Below are 22,400 nucleotides of genomic sequence, written 5' to 3'. Positions count from 1 at the left end.
GGAGTCTGCTGTCTTCTGACGTATTTCTTCTGATGATGAGCCTGCTGGCATCCTCCTGCATACAAAAACCCGGGTTCAGGTGTTAATGTGGAAGTGAGGTGGCATATGATAGCATTACAGGTCAACAATTCTTTGATGTTATTGTGCGACAATGGCCTTGTGCTGGACCTCCTGATTTACCTGAAATATTCAGAGCGATGTCCAGATTAGCAATAAACTGGTATAAATCCTGGTTATTTCCCTTCCACATAATGACATATGTCCTAAAACAACTGCTGCCTGCTACACCCTTGAACTGGAAAGACGACACCATCAGAAACCCGAGAGTGAATGTCTGTCACTCCGAGATAGACCTGGCCGACAGGAATCTGGGATAGGCCTTGACATCCATACAGGCAATCGCTTCCGGTTCGGTCCACACTCCCTCTGTCCCCGATGTACAGGGTAGCAATATCGAAAATGGTATTGCTCCCTTGGTTGCTTTATTTCTTTGTGGCACTCCGGTAGTACAGAGGCAGCGCTTATTCAGGAAACTACAATCGCCACTCACAACGCTGATATGAGGAACAGGGAAGCACAGAGAGCAAATCGAGAAATTATACACCTCTTTGACAGAAGGTGGGGTGGTGGCCCCCAATTATGAAATGTAATATGTGGCTGCAATGGCCAATGCGGTGGCTCAGTGCCGGGGGAAACCCTGACTCAGATGGCATACTTGCAAGGCTAGGGAGTGTCCCTGTGTGGAAGAGGATATTGGGACTGAAATGGGGCATATGCAGGAATGGTGTCTTGATGCAGGTGGCGTCTAAGTGTTGGAAGGCGTATGTGCAGCCTAGACCCTATCAGATGGCATACACCCCTGAGCCTCCACTGTGGGCATCTCAGGTTGCATCGAACTTCGGAAGGTTCACAATATAATCCCCTGGATGGAAGTCGGACTCGCAATATGCTTGGACTTGTTTGCCGATATGTTATTACTCTCAATACTGAATTTCACTGAACTTTAAGACCTGGGTCACTCATCAGCTGTCACTCACAAGGGCTACTAATCAGTCAGAGTCAAAGGTGTCAACAGTATTACAGGTGCCCCTGATGCACAGCTCCCACAGATTAGCGAGTATGCACTTTACTACATAACACAAATCTCGGTTGAGAGAGCCTGAAGGTGTGGTAGACCCATCTGAATCAAGAATTGACCACAAAAGAATGGACTCAGTACCTGAGTAATGTTAAGGAGCTTCCAGGAATGCCAGACTGAAATATATCCAATTCACTTATTTACATCACACTTATTTGACCTCTAAAATAATAGGACATGTGGCACAGTGGAGCAATGAACACTTGTCCCAGATGTACGGAATGGAGGCTGGATTTGACCATATGTTATGGCATTGCCTTGTGGTGGAACGTATCTGGGATGAGGTGTTGGTGTGTATAACTGATGCTTCTGGGAAAACAGTCCCAAGGGAAGCTTCCCTATGTCTGGTGGGCTTAATGCCACATACCAAGAAAGGGAAAGATATTTGTAACTTTGTGATTCTCGCATTGGTACTCATGAAAAGGCGTATTGCCTGTCATGGAATGCCCTCTCTGGGCAGTGATTTGGAGAGTGGTTGCGAGACTTGGTTAAGTGGGTGCGTGCCAAAGAAGATATGCTATCTAATTGTGTACACTTGGGGAATAGCAAAGCAAGATATGTACACAGGGGCTGCTACCCAGATGCACCCTGTGTCTTAGTCGGTTCGCCAACTCTCCCCCCTCCTTCTTTATCGTACTCCCTCTTCTCTGTTCTCCCCCTCCATTGAAATATGATGGCACCTGAACCATGAATGCAGGATGAACGTACTGTGATCTTGTCTGACAACCAAGTTATAGCATTTAATGTTTTTCTTTCTATGGTTGACTCTCGCACTAACTGATATGCACAAGACAGCAAAGATATATATGGCCATGGAGGCGGATAGACTTGAAAGTCATAGCTTATCCTTACGTATAATGTAGTAGATCACATATTGTATATAAACCCAGCATACGGAGATTTGATGTTTGTCATTATGTTTACCATATTTTCTGAAAAGGTCAATAAAGACATTTACAAAACTTTGAATGTTGTTGAACCCAGAATACATTAATTTAGGTATACCTTCATGGCTCCTGAGATACAGGCCAATAGCCTACCCATAGCACTCTTTCATGCAAGGATTTAATTATGCAGTTAATTTATTTCTCATGTTTCCTAGAAATAGATCATATGCGGGCGTCTGCTAATCAATATCACCTGCTGTGTACCAATTCTGGACCTGGGCGGTTGAGCGGGTTAAGAGGGATATATGCTTTCGGATGGAGCTTTCCCTGCTACACTGCCTACTGCAGCAAATTACGAAACCCAAAAAGCTCAAGATGGCATACAAACTCTTGCGACTACTCCTGGTTTTAGCAAAGCACAGGATCACTTTAACATGGATGGAAAAGCATACCCTCACAGTTGATGAATGCTTAAGGAATGTGTGTGAGTGGATACTGGCGGAGGAGGCCCACATGACGGCCAGTAGGAGGGATGAAAAATTAGAAGAGGATTGGGAAAATAAGGAAGTTATGCAACGTGATTTTAAACCCTGGGGCAAATGTGAGTGATCAACATGATTCAGATGCGAGTGACCGCACGACTGAGGAGGAGTTCAGCTGATGTTTCTGATATTTCATTGTCAAGCTCTTAGATTTGAGACAACTGGTAATGCAATACGTGATAATGTACTGTCTACATATTTGCACTTTTGCCGTGGACCCCACCTGACAGCAATGTTTGAAACTGTATACCCACTGTGAATTTATTGAAAAGATAAATAGAGGTTATAAAAAAACCTAAGGCTTTGCCTATGGAATGGAAAATTCTGGGTTGAGCAATCAAGGAAAGTGACTAACTCTAGATTGAACAATTAGAACTGATTTAACATCTGTACAGAAATCGATGAAACATTGTGTGACTGTAATTAATTCAGTAAGAGAATCATAACGTCTGGATTTTTCCGCATAAATACAATTGGAAGGCATTGTCTGCTCTGAGATGTTGAACTCAATGGCATTCTGTTTTGTTGTTTTTGTTTAGGACTCTACAAAGGAAATTGCTTTAGGATTAACCACTTTCCAGAGGACAACGACTACGACCATGACAGTTCGGAATATATACTACGTAAGTATATGCATGAATTCAGCTTTCTTTTTTTAAAATAAAAGACAAGCATGCAAAGTATGTGGTCAGACTTAGTCAACACTTATCCTCACCATATTAAAAAATGTAACTGTGCATCACAGCTAAGGCAAAATAACTTTCAACTGCTACAGATTGTACGAGCCACCAAGTGAATGTTAGACCCCACCCAGGAGGATGGAGTGTGAAAGGTCTGCTAACACATGGCCCTCAGTTCCTGTTGTAGGTGTTGTTAGCCAACTATTAATAGCAAAGATCTAATTTAAAGTTTGGTGGTAACAGGAAATCCCTTGATTTCTGGAGGAAGTGATAATTTTGTAGGAAAATCCAACTCCAGAATTTCCACCACAATATCAGACTTCTGATGGAGAAAAATCCATACATTTTTTCGTCTTCAGATTTAGAACTTTCTCCAGAAACTATATGATCTTCAGAAACCGTTCAACTCTACATCAGCCCTAAGACTCTCATTGCAAGTGGCCCAGTTGGGGATACAATAATAATTGCATCTTTTAAAACCCAATACTATACGGACCGGTATTTAAAAGGCAGGTAATTATCACCTATTCTAAGTTGTGCCCCTAAAATGGGACATAACATGTGGAGTTTGGTGCTTTGCATGTCAAAATCAGCATGTACCACAGTTATCAGGCATTTTGAACCAGTAGAATTCAAATAGTTTCACCTGCAGAAATATATGTGGGGGAAATTGCATGAGATGTAAAAACTTGTCATTCTGGCCCCTAAAAATAGTAGTTTGCACAGGGATCTGAAAAGAATGATGAGGACCTTAGTGTTTAAAATAATTCAGACGATGAGTTACTTATGGGCCAGTTTAGACTTTAATATTTTATGGAAAATGAATTGTCAGGAAATTTATTTCTCCCTGTTTCTGCATATGTTATTCATTGAAATCCTATTTTTGTCAGGGTCATTTAAAAAATGTGGAAAGGTAAAAATCCTTCAAAGCATCATGCCTGGTATTCTTATACCTCAAGATATGATTGAAAAACAAGGGGGCCATATTCTTAAATGAAAATAGAACTTTAATCTAAATTGTTTATGTATAAAATGTACACATTTTTGAGGAATCACCTGGAACTGCAGAAAAACTCATACATAAACTATGGGCATGATTCATAAAGGTAAACGAGCACTTTTGTGTAAGTTTACAATTGTTTGCTATTCACAAAGGTATTTTATTAGAAGTATCATTGTGATTGCAGGTGTACTTTCAGGTGTGAGGGACCAGCTTTAATGAGTGGGCTATGGGAGTTCAAGGGCGGGATGCAAGTGAGTAGTCACACACCTGTAAAAGTACAGGCACATTCTCACAATGAATGCATTCAAAGATTTACTTCAGCCTGTGGCAAGAGTAAATCCTTCTCCAGAAATGTGGTGAGTGGAGGGGTTACAGGAATGGCTGCTCTATGGGGAACAGCAGAAGAACAAAAGTATTCATCAAGAGACAACAAACTTGGGTGTCACATTTACCATGAACACATTCACAATGAATACATTTTTGCACCTGAAAATGATTTTAGATGGAAGTAACTTGAAACGCACAATGTATTCCAAAACTACTCCTGGGCAGTTGTGACAGTTGCAGCTTTCCATGAGTTCTTCTGCAGTTCCATGTGAATCCTCAACAATTTCTAAACTTACCACAAACATAGACATAAACAATTGGGATGAAAGTTCTGTTTTTGACAATCTTTGCCCCTTTTTTAGTCATATCTAATGGTATAGAAAAATCATGACAGTATGCTGTAAGATTGTTTTTTCCTTTCCATATTTTTAAATTATATTCTTCTTCATTAGTTGCTTTTCTAAATGGTATCCACAATGTTCAGACATACATATGGGTAAGTTCTCTTTCAGCTTAGAATAAATAAGCATATTTAATGGCTGATACACATCTGTGTACAGTTAATTTTGAGAATATGTATTAGAAGGAATAAAATTCTCCAAATGTATGTATGTAATGAGGGTACTTCAAGTAACATTGTTATTTGTGGCCTAATCTCTCTATGATAATAGAAGTCCCTAGTAACTGCCAATATTCTGATAACATAGAGTTGGGGATTATTTATACCAAATATAATATCTAGAAGTATGTTATGTATGTGCAAACTCTCATTATTAATTGTCTTCTTACAGACTCATTCTGGCATTGGCATTCACTTGTGATAGGACGATTAAGTCACTACTGGCTTCTTGTACTTTATTTCAAGGGTGTTTTAACCTATTTGTAATTGTCTATGCAATCCAGTGTGCAAATAGACACAAAACAAGCATACCTACATCTGGGCACATCACCCATCACTACTATGTTGTACAAAGGTATTAATCTAATGCAGAATACAAACTATATCTGACGTGAATATGCTATGTACCCAATAATATTGTCACCCATCAATACCACACAGGTATCCCTGACTCCATCAGCATTGCACTAATCCACTAGGCTTGCTGCTTGTTTTACATCAATAACAGAAATGAAAAAAACAGGCAAATCTACATTTTGAATTTCCATGATGCAGCATCATTAAGAACTGGGCAGGGGTGGAACACGGGCAAGCAACTTAGGTCCTGGGCTTCAAGGGACCGGGGTACTTATTCCTTTCTGACACTTGATGTGATCACACACAGCTCACATTAATCACCTAGGTTATGTTTAATCAGCAGTGTAATAGGAGTACGCAACCTGAGAGACAGATCTGGTTTCTAAATGCACAAATTGACAGATGTTTGACTAGACAGGCAGCTCTACTGTCTGAGGTGTGAGCTTATTATGTCTTTGTTACATAAAGGTGATCATATGCTATCTGGTTGCTTGAATTGGCACCAGGCTGCACATAGTGTGCCAGCACCAGGAGGAAGCAGAAATACACCATATCTGTGTAAATATAGCACACTTTGGAAGTCCCTGCATTGCATGAACTATCAGTAAATCGCCCCACAATTTCTTTTACATTTGGAATTAATCCAAGCTTGCATGAATGTAGTCACCATGTACAAGGGTTTTTCTCATAGACTTAGGGCCTTACTATGAGTATGGGGGTCCACAGGTTTGCAGCACTTGCCACCACTGCAGGCCCGTCCACATTATTTTGAGTGTGGCGGTTGGACCGCCACAGGACTGCTGCATCCACTAGGATCCAGGATCACAAAGTGATGGCTCAGCGGTCAGGAGCAGTAATATGTTAGCGGTGATGCTGCTGTACCACTAAGCATATTACAAGTTGCCTGTCTACTGCCCATTTCATGGTGGTGAGCTTGCCATGAACAGGGTGGTGGAGAGGCAACTAAGGGGGCACTAACAGTGCTCCCAGCCACTCCTGGATCTGGGTGTGCATGCAGAGGGGCACATGCCGTGCCTCCCTAGAATTGGACCTCTGTTCCTGCACGGTGTGGCATGCACAAAATGATGCATGCCATATCATTCTGGAATGTGCAGTCGGCACTCTCATGGCAGCGGTCTGCATGTTAGACTCTCCTATGAGCCTTACAGACCCCTGCAGTGAGACTGTTGCAGCACAGCTTGCCCGCTATGGATTATACTCGTAATCTGGCGGGTAGATGCACTATGAGCTGAGCCGTTCTCCTGTCAGCATGGTGGTGGGATGCCGACCGGAGGACCGCCAAACTCGTAATGAGCCCCATAGATTAGGCAGCCGATTAACAACCACTACACTTGACTTTTACTGGAATTCTTAAACCTATTTTTCCCGTTTCTCTTTATCACTTTCTTTTCCTCATTTCTGGGTCAGCACATTACAAATTCTAGCTCATTGCAATGAAGATGGCCTGGATCTTACATTTATTTTGTGTTGCTGTGTAATGCATCGGGTATTTTTGACCCCTCTAACCTCCAACACTTCCTGAGAGCAATTTGTGACTTCAACCTTAACTACTAAAGTGTGAGACAAGGATACTTTTAAAGATCACTTTGTGTTCACCTGGAAGGGCCCTCACCAGCATGTTTTGGGAACTTAGGCATATCACACACAGCATCTTTGGTCACTCTCCCTCTTTAGGCTGATAGGTGGATTTCATAAACTAGGGTAGAGGCAAGGTTTGATTTTCCTTTTAAGAACCTCCGATAGTAATTTGCTCAAAATAGTGTTGATTTCACTAGGTAAATGAGGCTGCCTTCCTCCACATTACATCTGGAGCAGTTAGTAGTCTCAAAACTAAAACAATATATATGCATTAGAAGCTTTAATTTATAATAAACGTGATGTTTCAAACAAAATTACTTATATTAATTCTCAATCAGGAAAAACTTTTTCAATTTTTATTAGAATAAATAAGTGTAAAAATATTCTTCTATGGATCCATCCATAGCACAGTTACATATTCATAAAACATACGCCTTTGTACGCATATAAATTCTGTTCAATAAACATTTATAACACTGAAAATCCAATTAATGAAGTTGATCTTGATGCATGATCATCAGTGTTAACAACATTTTAAAATCCATTTCAGTTTAAAGTTTTTTCTGATTTTACTAATCCAGACTATAATTGCATCTAAGATACATATTGCAACAGTTCTTATACTCCACACCTTTTCAATTACTCCTAAAGCCAAAACCAGCTCGTAAGATATAAAATATTAATGTGATATTATGCACACTTTTAGATGTCCATCAAATGATCACTCCTTTTTATAGGCTCACATTTGCTAAGACTACTGCACAAACCATAATTTGTCTCTTGATATTTATCATAAAAGAAATTTTCTTTGGACTGTACTTCAAGACTCAAAATAGTATTAACTCTGTGTATCAGTGTTCACCTTACTCACACCTGTTCAAACTCTCATCACTCATAAAAGTGAAATATAACCGTACACCAAAGGTTGACAAAGTAAACAACGTTTTTAATAAAAAAAGTACAAATCGATTTATTAATCAAAATATCATAAAATACATAAGTCTTTGATTGTGTAAACAATCAATTATACTATTCCCTGAGATAACATCTGAAATTGATTCCAAATAATGTACACATTATAGACACGTCAAGATAAAAAACATTCACATTAAAAAAATGTTACAAGTTAAAAAGAGAGAACATACAACAGACAAAACATATGTCATTCAAGTGACACACATCCGTGATATCATAGCATTTACAGTTGAAACCCGGTACTGTAGTGTTGATAAGTACTTAGTGGTCCCAGTCTCTTCACGGATTATGTTTCTATTAAAGGACGTCAACGCATTTCGATGGAAAACCTTATACCATCTTTATCAAGACTGAATTTGTGACTCTCAAAGAAAACCTGGTTTTAACTGGAATCATTGATTGATTGATTGATTGATAAAAATTTATAACGCGCAAAACAATAACCCGCAGGTATCAAGGCGCCTAACAATAAAATCAGAAAGCAGAACCATTCATCCATTACACATAGGGTTGCAGGAAGAGGCGAGTTTTAAGGGCACTACGAAATGTCTGTAGCGAGGGCAGGGACCTAAGATCCAGAGGAAGATCATTCCACCATTTGGGAGCTAGGGTGGAGAAGGCCCTGCCACCCCATTTGGCTCTTCGTATGCGAGGGGCTGACAGAAGCAGTTTCCCGGAGGAACGCAAGTTCCTTCCAGGAGTGTAGTGGGAGATGATGGAACCCACTCCCGAGTCACTGTTTTTTGTGATGGCTCTGTATGTCATGCACAAGACCTTGAACCGTACTCGGTGTTCTACCGGAAGCCAATGCAATGTTTTCCTGGCCAATGTGGCCGAGGTACGTCTGGGAACATCCAGAACAAATCTGGCTGTGGCATTCTGAACTACCTGTAAGCGCTGCAGGAGGCTCCTGTTTAGCCCCGCATACAGCGCATTACAGTAGTCTAGGCGTGAGCCAATGAGTGCGACAGCTATTTGTTTTCTAGACTGTAGCGAAAGGTATTTCCTGATCCTTCGCAGGGTATGGATTAAGCCCCAACAGGTGGAGATGGTTCTACTCACCTGTCTGCCCATATCCAGGGCAGGATCTATCATCACCCCAAGATTTTTAGCAGATGTTGTAGGGGAAGGGCACACTCCAAGCGAATCAGGCCACCAACTGGCTGACCAGATGTTTTCGTTCCCTCCAAACACCATTACCTCAGTCTTCTCCCCATTCAGTTTAAGAGAGTTCTGAATCATCCAGTGACCAACCGCCTCCATGCAAGATCTAAACTTAGAGGCGGTCTGCACATCTGAATGGGAAAGAGAGACGAGTATTTGGGTGTCATCAGCATAGGAAACTACCTCCATCCCGAAAGTTCTTATTAGTCTGGCCAGTGGGGTCACGTAGATGTTAAATAGGGTCGGACTAAGAGCCGACCCTTGGGGGACCCCACATAGCACAGGTCGGGATGGAGATAGAAACTCACCCAGTTTGACTCTTTGTTCCCTCCCAGCAAGGAAGGAGGTCAATAGATCTAGAGCTGCGCCCTTCACCCCCACATCCCTCAGGCGAGATGTAAGTACTGAGGGGTAGAGGGTATCGAAAGCTGCAGTTAGATCTAACAGGACCAGGAGGGTGGTCTGGCCCCCATCCACTGTCGTGCGGATGTTATCAAGCACGATGGTGAGGGCCGACTCGGTGCTCTGTTCCCTCCTGAATCCGTGCTGGGAGGAGTCCAAGCAGCCCGCGCATTCCACAAAGGCCGCGAGATGCTTGTTCAGATGTGCCTCAAGCATCTTCGCCGGGGCGGGAAGCAACGAGATTAGGCGGAAGTTTTTTAGGACCTCCGGGTCGAGGTAGGCCTTCTTTAGCAGAGGTTTCACTACTGCCTTCTTCCACTCTGAGGGGAAGACACAGTTTCTTATAGCTAGATTCATTATTTCTAGCAGCGGTGGTAAGAGGGTCTCCCTACACTGCTTGATGATTTTCAGTGGGCAAGTATCCAGGGGGGAACCAGATTTAATTTTATTAGTCAGAATTTCAAGATCTTGCAAAGTCAGGGGTGGAAAGGAGTCCAAGGTGCCCAATGGGGAGACATCGGTGGTAGGCATATTCGTCTCAGCCAAGACAGTAGGCACACTAATACAGGCTCTTTGTTTTTCAAGAGCTAGGTGGATATCCTGTATTTTAGTGTGGAAAAAGGAGGCAATCCTATCACATAAGTCCTGCGAAGGTACAACAGGGTCAGGGACTTGTAAATTGACTAAGGAGTCAACAATTTTGAAAAGCTCCTTCGGCGAAGAGAGCGAGGTTGTCAGGGTTACAAAGTAGTCTTGTTTAGCCTGCACAATCTCAGCCTTATATTTCCTGATAAGGAGTTTGTGAGCTTCTTTGTTCTTAAGGTCCCAACTAGAATGCCAGAGCCTCTCCTTCCTTCTCACTTCTTGCCTGAGGAGCCTGAGGGAATCTGAGAACCATGGGGCAGATGGTCTCTTTCTGGCTCGGCGACGGGTCTGTATTGGGGCCAATTCATTCATGGCCTCAGTGATAACCTGTTCAAAGTGGCCAACTGCGGTCTGTACACTGTCCATACCCGTAGTAGAGAGGCTGGCAGCCCAGGGCGCAAAGGAATGGCTACTGATGTTCCTGAAGTTTCTGGCCAATCATGAAAATCACCTTTTGATAATTTTAGGAGGATATAAGCGCATCCAATAAAAAATGGAATTGCAGTGGTAGTCCAGGGCAGATACCTCCGTCCTCCTCACTGATGTCCTGATTGCAGTTGGGGAATTATCTTTTTGATACCCCTCGAAGCCCCGGTACTGGGTGGTTGACGTGGAGCTTCCCTATATCATTGGCATTGTGATCACCAGCCTAGTTGATACAGCTGTCCTTCCGGATAGGAACAGTTTTATCTTCCCTCGAGCTTGTCACCTTCTTATTGCAGCCTTGATGATCCCTTTTATAATTAGGGTTCGTCGGCGTACTGGAGCGTCACATCGTCAGTCCGGTATCATCCATACATATTGCAACAGTTCTTATACTCCACACATTTTTCAATTACTCCTAAAGCCAAAAACAGCTCTTAAGATATTAAAAAAAAATGTGATATTATGCACACTTTTAGATGTCAAATTATCACTCATTTTTATAGGCTCACATTTGCTAAGACTACTGCACACACCATAACTTGTCTCTCGATATTTATTACAGACTACTTCTATATTGTCTACGTCATTAATTAGTTTACTCCTATTCCCAGATTCATAAATTAAATGTTTGAAATAATGAACAAGGCAGCATGTTACTTTCCTTCTAAAATTCAGACTGGCTGGCATTCCTTATCACCCTGTGGCACTGGTCCTGGCACTGCTCTGTACTTGCACACAATACTCAACCCGAAAGCACTCTAACCCCATCCCTCTATGATAATGATATTGGCATTATGTCTCTGTCATGGGGAATGTGCAGTGATTAATTTGAGACTGTGGATGCGGGTGGCGCCCACCGGCACTCATTTTTGGAGACTGGCACTTATTTTACCCAATCAGACATTTTTCATGAGAGGGAGAAGCATAACAAAGGTAGAGTGTTAGAAATGGGGTTTCATGTTGGCTAGGGTATGCATCTAAGCCAGGCAGACCCCACCACTCTAGTCACATCAAAAATCCCCAGTGCTCACCCTCTGGTAGCTTGATGCAGAGCAGGCAGGCTTATCATCCAAGGCAATGTGTAATGCGTTTTCACCACACACACACACGAAACACACTGAATACACCACAAAAGAGACTCCACACATGACTATATAAAAATATGTTTTAATATTGTATATATTTCATAAGACAAAAACAACATGAATCTTAAGTATCATGCAATTATGGAAGGGGAGTGGCTAAGCAAGCCACAATGGCGGCTGTGCTGTGCTGAGGCTCCGTGGACGGGCGGCCCAACAGCCCTGTAATCCTCGTCGTTGGGGGAAAAAAACCAACCCTCCTGGTGGCGGCGCTCTACTGGCTCCGGGTACAGCCGGTGAAACTGCGGTGCCCCACTCTGCATGGGCAGAAAACAGCGTTGTCCCTAGCCTGCGGACATATCGGCAAGATGGCGGAGGCCCATCGCCGAAAGGGGAGTAGACGGCGCAACCGCCCGGCGCTGCACCTCCCGCAGCCACATTTTGCGGATTCACGAATCCGGGTCCAGCCACACGGTGGATCCCCCCCCCCCCCCCCGCCCTCTGCAACAGTGATCGGCGGCGCTGCCTGAGATCGCCAGGCCGCCTGTGTCATTTCCAAGGCGGCGGAGACGGCTGGACGTCCAGGGACACCGCCACAGAGGTGCGGGCCACGGGGGGAGTGAGAGGCGGCCCCCACCCCAACACTTGCATCGGCCTAGGAGGGGGCTGGTGGCCATACTTTCCCCCCCTCCTGGGGGTCAGACACCCGACGGGGGCTCCCGAGGTGATGCCAGCCTGACCCCAAAATGGCACCCATGAAGCAACAGCGCTGAAGCAGATGACTTCCCCGGCGGTCCTGAGGGATATCATAAGCAACATCAGCGGGTGAGTGCCTCGCAATACTGGCTTCCCTGCGGGCCCCCCCACGAGACTCCCCGCTGGCCCGGACACACTACAGGCGGGCTGAATAACACACTGACGTTGCCTGACCTTAAGATGGCGTCTGCAGCATATCGACCTGGACTGAACCTGGGCCGCGCCATAAAGAGAGCAGACCCTCGGGGTGTTCACAGGGCATTCATTGCTGTATTGGAGCCAATCACTCTCGGAGGGTGGCATACCCTGGGTGGGGGAGCGCTGGAAAGCAAGGTGAAGGTCCGACGACACACGGTAGGCCCCACCCGGCTGGCACGGCTAGCGACGCAGCGGGGCAGTCCCCGGTGAGGCGCAGGAGACCTCAGGGCACACTACGCCCCCTACCACATGAAGGCGACGAGCAATACGACCGCCACTCAGGGGCACAACACTTCGATCTCACCCCCACGCCAGACAGAACATAACGCGGGAACAACCTCCAGGGACGCCGCCATGGGGAAGCCAAGGGCCACGCAGCAAACGGCGGTCCCGGAAATGGCACCAGAAAATCAACCCCGCACCAGCGTCCTTTTCAAGGTGCCATCGCCCCAACCGGACCCTACTATATCTGACAAGCTAGACCGGGTCCTAGCAGCCATAGAACTTTCTAGGGCCTCCATGGAAGAGCGCCTGGGTACTCTCACTACGGATATGAACCTCATCCGCAACGACCAGCAGAAACTAGCCGATAGGGTCCGGGAGGGAGAGAAGACTCTGGCAGACGTGCAGCCAACCCTGAAGACCCAGCAGCAGACACTTCAGAGAGCCATGGATCGCTTGGCGACAATGGAGGAACGGGTGGACGATTTGGAGGGACGCTCTCGGTGTTGCAACATACGCGTGCTGGGACTGCCGGAGGGAGTTGAGGGAGCGCACCCTATTGAATACGTGGAGGCCTGGGTAAAGTCCTTCACTCCAACCAAGGACTGCACTGCCTTTTTCTCGTTGGAGCGAGCCCACCGGGTTCCGACTGGGAGACAGCCACCTGGCGGCGCCCCTCGCCCCCTGCTCGCAAAATTTCTACATTTTCAGGATCGAGACGCGGTTTTACGGGCGGCCAGACGAGCAGGCCCCCTGCAAGTCGAAAACCTGCATGTTATGATCTTCCCGGACTATGCCAAAGTGGTACAAAAACTTAGGGTGACCTTCCTAGAAGTGAAACGGGGCCAACGAGCGAACGGCATACAGTACTCATTGTTATTTCCTGCTTTCTTGAAAGTCATCCATGCTGGCTCCACACACTTCTTCTCCACGGCAGAGGAGGCCTGCGACTGGGCAGATCGCCACTGCACACAAGGATCGGCAGCGGCCCAGCCGCAGAAACGCAGCCACAGGGCACCCCGCAACAGAAGGCATGCCCCACAACAAACACAACAGCAGGGGCAACTGAACTGGAGGGACCCCGCCGGGCGTCAGGAAGTCAAATCCCCAGACCTGGACCAACTCAAGCAGGAGCGTCAAAAGGTCCTTCAAGCCGCGGCGGATCTCGGGGCCCCCCCATCGGAGGAGGACGTAGAGGGGGTCCCCCACCTTTTCACATCAAGTGGCGAGGAGGACAGTAACCAAGCTCGTCCCACAGCAGACTCAATTACTATGCCCCCGATCACACCAGTGATCACTGATATCACCCAGTAGGGGAGATCCCAGTCATTGCCCGACAACATGCTCCGCAGATAGATCTTGACGGGTGGGTACCCCGGCTAGGGGCCACCCGCCATCCATGTCAGAACACATTGGACACACTACACCCCAAACCGACAACCATTTATCCTACTAACGCCCGAAAGGCACTTGCCTCGCAGGCTCAGCCCGCCACCCCTACAGATTGACTGTTCGCTCCCTGGTTCCTGGAGCGCTAGTTTGGACGTATCAAGCTTGTCGATGCCTCCCAAGTATTGGGACGGTTTTCCCACTCAGTTGCATGTTTGGTTCACCCTGTTCTTTCTTCCCCTACACCCAATAGAAGACATGAACACCAGGGCAGAAAACACACATGGAGGGGGGCACCCGGGGGCTCTCTCCACGTGCAGCGCCGCCTCTTTCCCTGCCGCCACGACGCGCGCCACGTCCGAGAGCAAGCGCGACGGCGCAGATAGTCCTTTGCCCACCTACCCATGCTACACGCAGACGTTAGTATACTCACCCTGAAAGTGCGGGGCCTGCAAGCGATACACGACATATGCATATATTAAGCGCCAACGTGCCCACATCGCGTTCCTGCAAGAAACGCACCTCACAGCGCCCGAGCAAGACAAACTGAGATCTCGCTGGTGGGGTACCCTATGCTCCACATCATACTGGGGCGCTCATTTGGGTTCACCCAGGCACTCCCTTTCAGGAAACACGCAGAGCTGTAGATAAGGAGGGGAGGTATGCCCAGTTGGAGGGTCTGCTAGACGGGCAACCAATCCTATTAGGCTGCATCTACGCGCCCAACGTTGAGCAGGATAGATTCTGGGACACCCTCTCAGGAGTGTTGGCCCAATTCGCCTCTCTCCCATGGATATTAGGGGGTGACTACAACTGTGAACTGGACGTAACACTTGACAGGTCCCACCCACCACCCCAACGTTCTCCAGCCACGGCACGAACTGAAAGATTCCGCTGTTGGGTCAACCACTGGACGCTCGTAGACGCATTGAGGGCTCACCATCCCCACACGCGGCTATACTCCTTCCACTCCATCCCACATGACTTGCGAACTAGACAGGTTTTTATGCACCCCGTCACTGATACCCAAGGTCCAACACACCGACTACCTAGGCCGAGTAGTCTCAGACCACGATGCACACATCCTAAATATACGCTGGAGACCACCCCACCCTCCGGTGCCCACATGGCGCCTCCCGAGGGACTGCCTCACAGACCAGGTATTCAGACACGAACACACACAGACGGTCCAAGATTACTTCACCCACAACACCGGGACTGCCACCTCTAGGCTAGTGGAATAGGACACTTTCAAAGTAGTGGTAAGAGGCACCTGTATCAAACAAATAGTGGGGGCCCGCCGCACACTCGAACACACACTAACCGACTCGGAACGCACGCTGGCGACGCTCACCAAAAAAGAGGATGCCCGGTCGGCTACGACGGCACAGGTAGCCAAGGCCAAAATGAAATATGCAACAGCCCTAGCGGACTTGCGGAAATTAAATTTTCGTGCTTACGCTGCTCGCGTACACACAGAACGCGACAAAACAGGCACACTATTGGCGTGGTTGGCACGCCAAGACACAGACGCAGACCCATTGCAGAGATCCGGACGTCCGTGGGCACACTGGTGCGCTCCCAACAGGACATACTTGATGCGTTCAGGCACTATTGCGCTGCTGTGTACAGTGCTCAGACACACTACCGGCAAGAGGCGGAGGCCCAGTTCCTGGACCCGCTACCGCTCCCCCATATCTTGGAGGCGACAAGGGTTGCCCTGGAAGCAAAAATAACAACGACCGACGTCTCCGGTGCGATACGCTCTCTGGCGCGGAACAAGACCGCCGGCCTAGACGGGCTTCCTCTTGAATACTATAGTACCTTCGCTGCTCTGTTGACCCCCCGGCTGTCCTCCATGTTCACGGATGCCCTCGATCGGGGGAAACTTCCGGCATCATTACGAGAATCGGTCATAGCGTCCTTTCTTAAGCCGCACAGAGACCCGCAACAACTGTTCTCATACCGCCCTATCACGCTCCTCTCGGCCGATTGTAAAATCTTTGGGAAAACACTGGCTGTCAGGTACGAACAGATATTGCGCCCCCTAGTCCACCCGGACCAAAACGGCTTCGTCCCCGGCAGGAACACGTCACAGAATATCAGGCGAGTCTTCCACGTCCAAGATCAGGTGGGAGATGCCTTCCCCCGGGCAGCCTGCATAATACTAGATCTCGAAAAAGCTTTTGATACAGTGGCCTGGCCGTACATCTTTGCAGTCCTTCGTCGGACGGGAATAGGTACAACCCTATTACAATACACTCGGCTCCTATACACCAACCTTACGTCTCGAGTCAGGCTAGGTCGCTACATACTGTCCCCGCTGCGAGTTGAGAGGGGCACCAGGCAGGTTGCAGGAAGCCCACCGGCCTCCGAGTGAATAGGGAGAAATCCGTGATATATCCCCTGCACCATTCCCTCGCTCCGCGGGAGGTCCGGATTGGTTCGCAGAGCCTATCCTGGAACACGGGCGCCCCCATTACCTGGGGGTCCGTCTTTATCCTTCACCCATTGACACATACGAGGGCAACCATTGTAGAGTCCTCCCTTTGCATCCGTGCCTCGGTGGGCTTCTGGAAAAATCTCCCACTTGCCCCTATTGGTCGGGTGGCCCTGGCGAAAATGATCATAGTCCCCCGCTTGTTATATTACTTCACCAACCTTCCGGTCGTGCCCCCCAGACAGTTCTTCCGCCAGTTGGATACGCTCCTTCGCTCACTTGTGTGGGGAAACGGCCGACACAGAATAGCCCTCACTAAACTCCAGTTACCCACTACGCAGGGGGGTCTCGGTGCCCCAGCATTTGAGTCAAATTTTGTCGCAGCTCAACTCCAGTGGCCTCTCGTACTGGACGGCAGGCAGACACTCCGGGGAGACTTGCACTACACACGGTCACATCCCCATACCAGAGCTCTGTTGTTTGTTGCTCCCTGGAACCAAACCCTGTCGGACCTACCCCCTGCAAGTAACAGTGGCACGCCAGTGCATGCAACGAATTCACCGTATGGCAGCGCAGACCCCTTGCTATTCCCTACGGCTGCCACTGGCGGGATGGCCACGAGGGGACACATACTTCACGAGCGCCATGTTACGCGTCTGGACGGAATCTGACATCACAGAGGCGGAGGCACTCTTCGCGGAAGGCCTGCTTCGCCCATATGACCACCTCATGGAGGACCACGGCCTCCCCCCGGGGCAGTTTCTGACACATCGCCAACTCATCGACGGCTATCGCCCACACAGTTACCTTACAGCCGGCGAGCCCGCGACACACCCCGTAGTCCACACCATCCTTTACATGGGCAGTGGCAGACACTTAGTTACTTGGCTGTATAAGTCAATCAGAGAACTGATGAGCAAGCCCCTGCATGCCTTGTGGGCTACCTGGGAGGACGAGTGTGGGCGACAACTACACGACCAGGAGTGGGACAGGGCGCTTGAATTCCCAAAGAAAGTGTCGAGAAACGCACGGTTCAAAAACATACAATATTACATTTTACACAGAGCCTATCAGACCCCGGCGTGTCTCCAGCGGTTTTACCCCAACACGCAATTCTTATGCCCCAGATGTCATTCCCCAGATGCACACTTTCAACACATATTCTGGAGCTGCCCGACCCTTCAGACCTTACTTGACTAAATCAGTGCCCTCACGGGCCTCAAAGGGCTTCACACCTGGGAGGCGGTTGCTTTGGGGATTTTCCGCAGGCCGAAGACACACAAGGTACAAGCCAGATACGCTGCTTTATCCCTGCTACTAGCTAAAAGGAATATAGCCATGCAATGGCGCGCGATCTCCGGCCCCTCGCTCGAGGCATGGGCGGGAGCAGTGAAAAAATGGGCGATGGCGGAGGAGGACGCCCTGAGGGAGGAGGAGGAGGCGAAAGGTCAGCGCAAACACACCCTATATCTCTAGAATGGGCCACAGTATCTCACCAGTTTGCGTTGGCCCGCAAGCGTGCTACCCCGAACATTTCTCAAGATCTCGCCACCCACCCTGCTTCACCGACGCCCCATTAACGTGCACATAACTTGATCACCTCCATCTCCCTGGCTCCCTTCCCCTCACACCTCTGCTCCCCCCCCCATTGTCTATCTGCAGAGGTGCCCTGAACAACATGTCTAATTCTGCTCCTCATATTCATTCTTCACCCTGCTCCACGCCCCATACTCCCCCCCCCCCCCCCCCCCCGCCCCCCAGTTTCTCTTACCAGTCCTCTTCCTTCCACGCTCGATTCCCTGTTACTCTTCCCCTAGTTCTCCCCTGCGCTCACACTGCGTCAGTCACTAACGGAATCATGCCACTATTCCGCTCTTCATATACATAATGACGACCTCCTGATGGCATGTTTATATCATTGTATTGTCTCTGAACGCAATATGATGTATCGTGAGAGCTTTCTTTTTGATGAAATGTTAATAAAAACCATTTTTTTAAAAAATAATGTCAGGGCATGAAATGCAAAAGGTTATATTAGAGGCAAAACACCTAGATAATACCATCAGTGCCAATAATGTAGGAATAATAAAAATGCTTCTAGGTTGCAAATGACATGCATCACAGGTATGTTTTTAAGTCTGAAAGCTTCCCAAGTATGCCGATCATAAATACCTTTTAAAGAACTAGGGTTCAGGAGCACCTGCACTCCTCTTAGGTGGTATATGGTAATGGGATAGAAAAATCAATGTGCACTCTTGTCTCTACACACAACCTTGTGCTGTTCCCGAGTCCTCTTCTGAGGCTTTCCTCACTGAAGAGAGCCACACCAATGTCCCCACGGCCGCCCCAAAGGCAGAGAGGGGGAGCACCACTGCAGGCCACACAGAGAGACCTCATCTGGTCCCCCTCGTTTTTCTGTAAACTAAAGCATCTGCCCGCTAGAATCAAAACACAGGGAGTGACAGTAATTTTCTGGCCAGTGCACCTGCCACCTCTGCTTCTGGAATAAAGAGGCGGGAGCTTTGTAGCAACGCTTTCCCCCTTAATTCTTCCTATTTCAGTGTCAGTCGAGAACAGGCTGTGGGGAGCCTGTGGCACAGTACCTATTGAGCCGGCTGCCGGTGGTCTCGAACATGGGCCCTCGAAACAGGAAATCCATTAGGGCTTTGGTGCAACCTCTGGAGTGCAGGTGAGCCTCCAACTCTGGGCTCGGGTTGGTGAGCGTAGAGGCAGGCAGGATTAGGGCTCAGCTGCTGTAGAGGCTGACATATACTATCCTCGCTTTCAGGGAGTTTGGAGAAGGACGTGCTCAGCTTGTGGTGGCTGCTAGGCAACCAGGCAGGTTCTCATGGTGCTTGGAAGCTCCGATGCTGACTTATGTTGCAGGACAGGCAGAACAGAAAGCGCTCAGTAGACACTAGGTTGAAAATGACTGCTAGGGCTGGACTCAGAGTTCCATTGCCAATTCTGGAGCAGCCATCAGTCGCAGGAGAACACTTGAGAGGTACAACAAGCAGAAAGCAGTATGCAGGCAGACCAGCACAGCAAAACCAGGAGCTCTAATGGTGGTCTCTCCTGGCAGCACTACAGTGCCTTGGCAGCGTGGAGTCAGGGAGCAGCTAGCAGCAGGGCAACAGTAGAAAAGCAATAAAATGAGAACTTTAGGCCACCCAGCCAGTAGCAGGCAGCCGGACAACAGCAGAAGAGCAGTCCAAAGGAGTCCTTAGGGCAGTGCAGCAGTCCTTCTGACAGACATTCAGTTCCAGATCCAAAAGTGCTCTAAAAACATGGAGTAAGAGCCCCTGTATTTATACTCAAAATTGTATTTGTACAAAGGGTGATTTCAAAGGGAACCTTAGAAGTGCATTTCAACCCCAGCCCTCGCTCCAGACATCAGTAGGGGTAAATCAGCCCGTTGTGTGAGAGCAGAACACAGCCTATAAAAATGTAAAGAGTGAATGCCCTCACAATCTTCCAGCCCAGGAAGACCATCAGTAAGCAGATTAATGCAGGTGTAGGCCTATCACACTCATCCCTCCATGCGTGACGGCTGTCTGAAAAGTATTCACAAAGTGTAGCTGTCACCCAGGCCCAGACGTGGATTAGAGTCAGGCTGCAAAAACACAGAGTCACAAGCACAAAGAAATATTAATGTGAAATCGAACTACACCAGTAAGCAGGATTTGTCACTAGCATTCTAAACATACCAAACATGGCAACACTACTCCTTTTAGAACAGGAATTACCACTTTAGCACATTTACGAGAATTTCCAATGCTAACCTATGAGAAGAGAAGGCCTCACAGTAATGGGAAATAAGATAGGCTGTTTGTCGCTACCAGCACATGCCACACAATGAAAGCACACATCCTACCTTTTGCTCACACAGCATCCTGCCCATAGGGCTAACTAAGGCCTGCCTTAGTGGTGCCCTATATGTAGTAAAAAGGGGAGGTTTAAGGCTTGACAAGTAGTTTTAAATGCCAAGTCAAATTGGCTGCCAAGTGTTCAAACACGTCCTGCAGTGGCAGGCCTGAGACAGGTTTGAAAGGCTACATCAGTGGGTTTCATAAGCAGTTCTGCAGGCCTACTAATAGCATTTAATTTACAGGCCTTGGGTATATGGCATACCACTGTACAAGGGATCTACAAACAAATTAATTATGCCAAACAGGTGCAAACCAATCATACCATGGTTAAAGGAGAGAGCACATGCACCTTGGTAGTGGTTTGCAGTGTTAAATGCCCAGAGTCCTACAACCAACAAAAAAAGGGCCAGAAAAATAGCAGGAAGAAGGCAAAATGTTTGGGGATAACCCTAAAACAAAGGTCCAACATAGAGAAAGTGTCACAAAGGGAGATAAAGGGTCAGAAAGTTTCTGGCAGTGGATAAAAAAGAATTGGGGTGGATATAACGTTCTGATTTTTAATTGCATTGGCTGTATGTTTTTGAGAAGCTTTAGACACCGCCACTCATTCTGTCGCAAATTAAGTACTGGGCTTATGCATACTCACAGAGGACAATGTTTTTTGCAATACACGCATGCTAACTCTTGTTGTATCCTAGAATGAACATTCAATCAGAATATGTATCATTTGGCAAAAGAATGCAGTGTTTTATGTCAAGAATTGAGAAATACACAGCGAAGTTCAATGAGGGGTGGACTGTTACCTAAAAGAAGCCATGGCCCTATGACTTGAATTAGTTTCTGAGACCTTCATGGTTGGTCTTGGCAACCCATCCAACTCTAGAAGCAGTCTTGAAACTTTGCTGCCTGTTGGTAGAGTGTCAAAATAGTCATTCCACTCCTGAGTTCCATATCATTGGAGAGAAACGTGCCTCTATGTACAATAGTATTGAAATGTGAGGCAGAGCTGGTGTCAAAGAGGCAATATTAATGCTGCCCAGTTACATATCAACATATAATGACTGGCTCGTAATGATGGGTAAAAGTATGACACCTGGTTCTATACCATGAGGAAATGTTTAGGTGCAGTTTTAGTATTATGATACGACGAGTCAGTTATACCACAATTTAGGTCCAGTGATGGAGGTCTTGTGCTGAAGTCTGCATCCAGCAGTGCTACCATGTTGTCACATCTCTGTCATTGGACACACATGCTGCCACAGTCAGCATCTTGCTTGTAAGCATGTTCCTGTGTTATGTATTCCTGTATACAAGCAGGCTGGCGGGGGTATTATCCAGAGAGTGGTGTGGGGTTTGAGATGTTGCCTACTTTGGAGTAGTGCGAAGCCGGTGGAGGGAGGCGGATGAGGGGCAGTAGGTCTGCGTTTAGACTGGCACAGCTTGGACGAGCCTTCCACTCTTGGACAAGATCATTTGTGTGGAATTGAAAGGAAATAGAAACAGATTGTGTAAGTTAAAAAGAATAATTTGAAGCATTAATCCTTTCAGATAACGATGCCTTTTGCCACTTGACTGTGCTAATGTATTTGCCTACAGTTCTGCCCTTTTCACAGCTCCCTTCCAAAGCATTACATACCCACGCATCTTGTGTGTCCCAAAGTTTGAGCGCGGCCTTTGTTA

At 47.3% G+C, this 22,400-nt stretch overlaps 1 protein-coding gene across 1 annotated transcript in view; it reads left to right on the top strand.

The window, feature by feature from the left end:
• Positions 1–22,400, top strand: part of CACNG4 (calcium voltage-gated channel auxiliary subunit gamma 4) — a 653,145-nt gene that overhangs the window by 303,965 nt on the left and 326,780 nt on the right. Inside the window, exon 2 of the mRNA XM_086928774.1 lies at positions 3,107–3,190. Coding sequence (XP_086784900.1) covers positions 3,107–3,190 — 84 coding nt within the window. The remainder of the gene's footprint in view (positions 1–3,106; positions 3,191–22,400) is intronic.

The sequence above is a fragment of the Lissotriton vulgaris genome, chromosome 7 (assembly GCF_964263255.1).
Source record: "Lissotriton vulgaris chromosome 7, aLisVul1.2, whole genome shotgun sequence".
In the NCBI taxonomy this organism is placed as follows: domain Eukaryota; kingdom Metazoa; phylum Chordata; class Amphibia; order Caudata; family Salamandridae; genus Lissotriton; species Lissotriton vulgaris.
The sequence above is the reverse complement of the archived record's forward strand: the minus strand, read 5'-3'. Positions and strand labels throughout refer to the sequence as shown.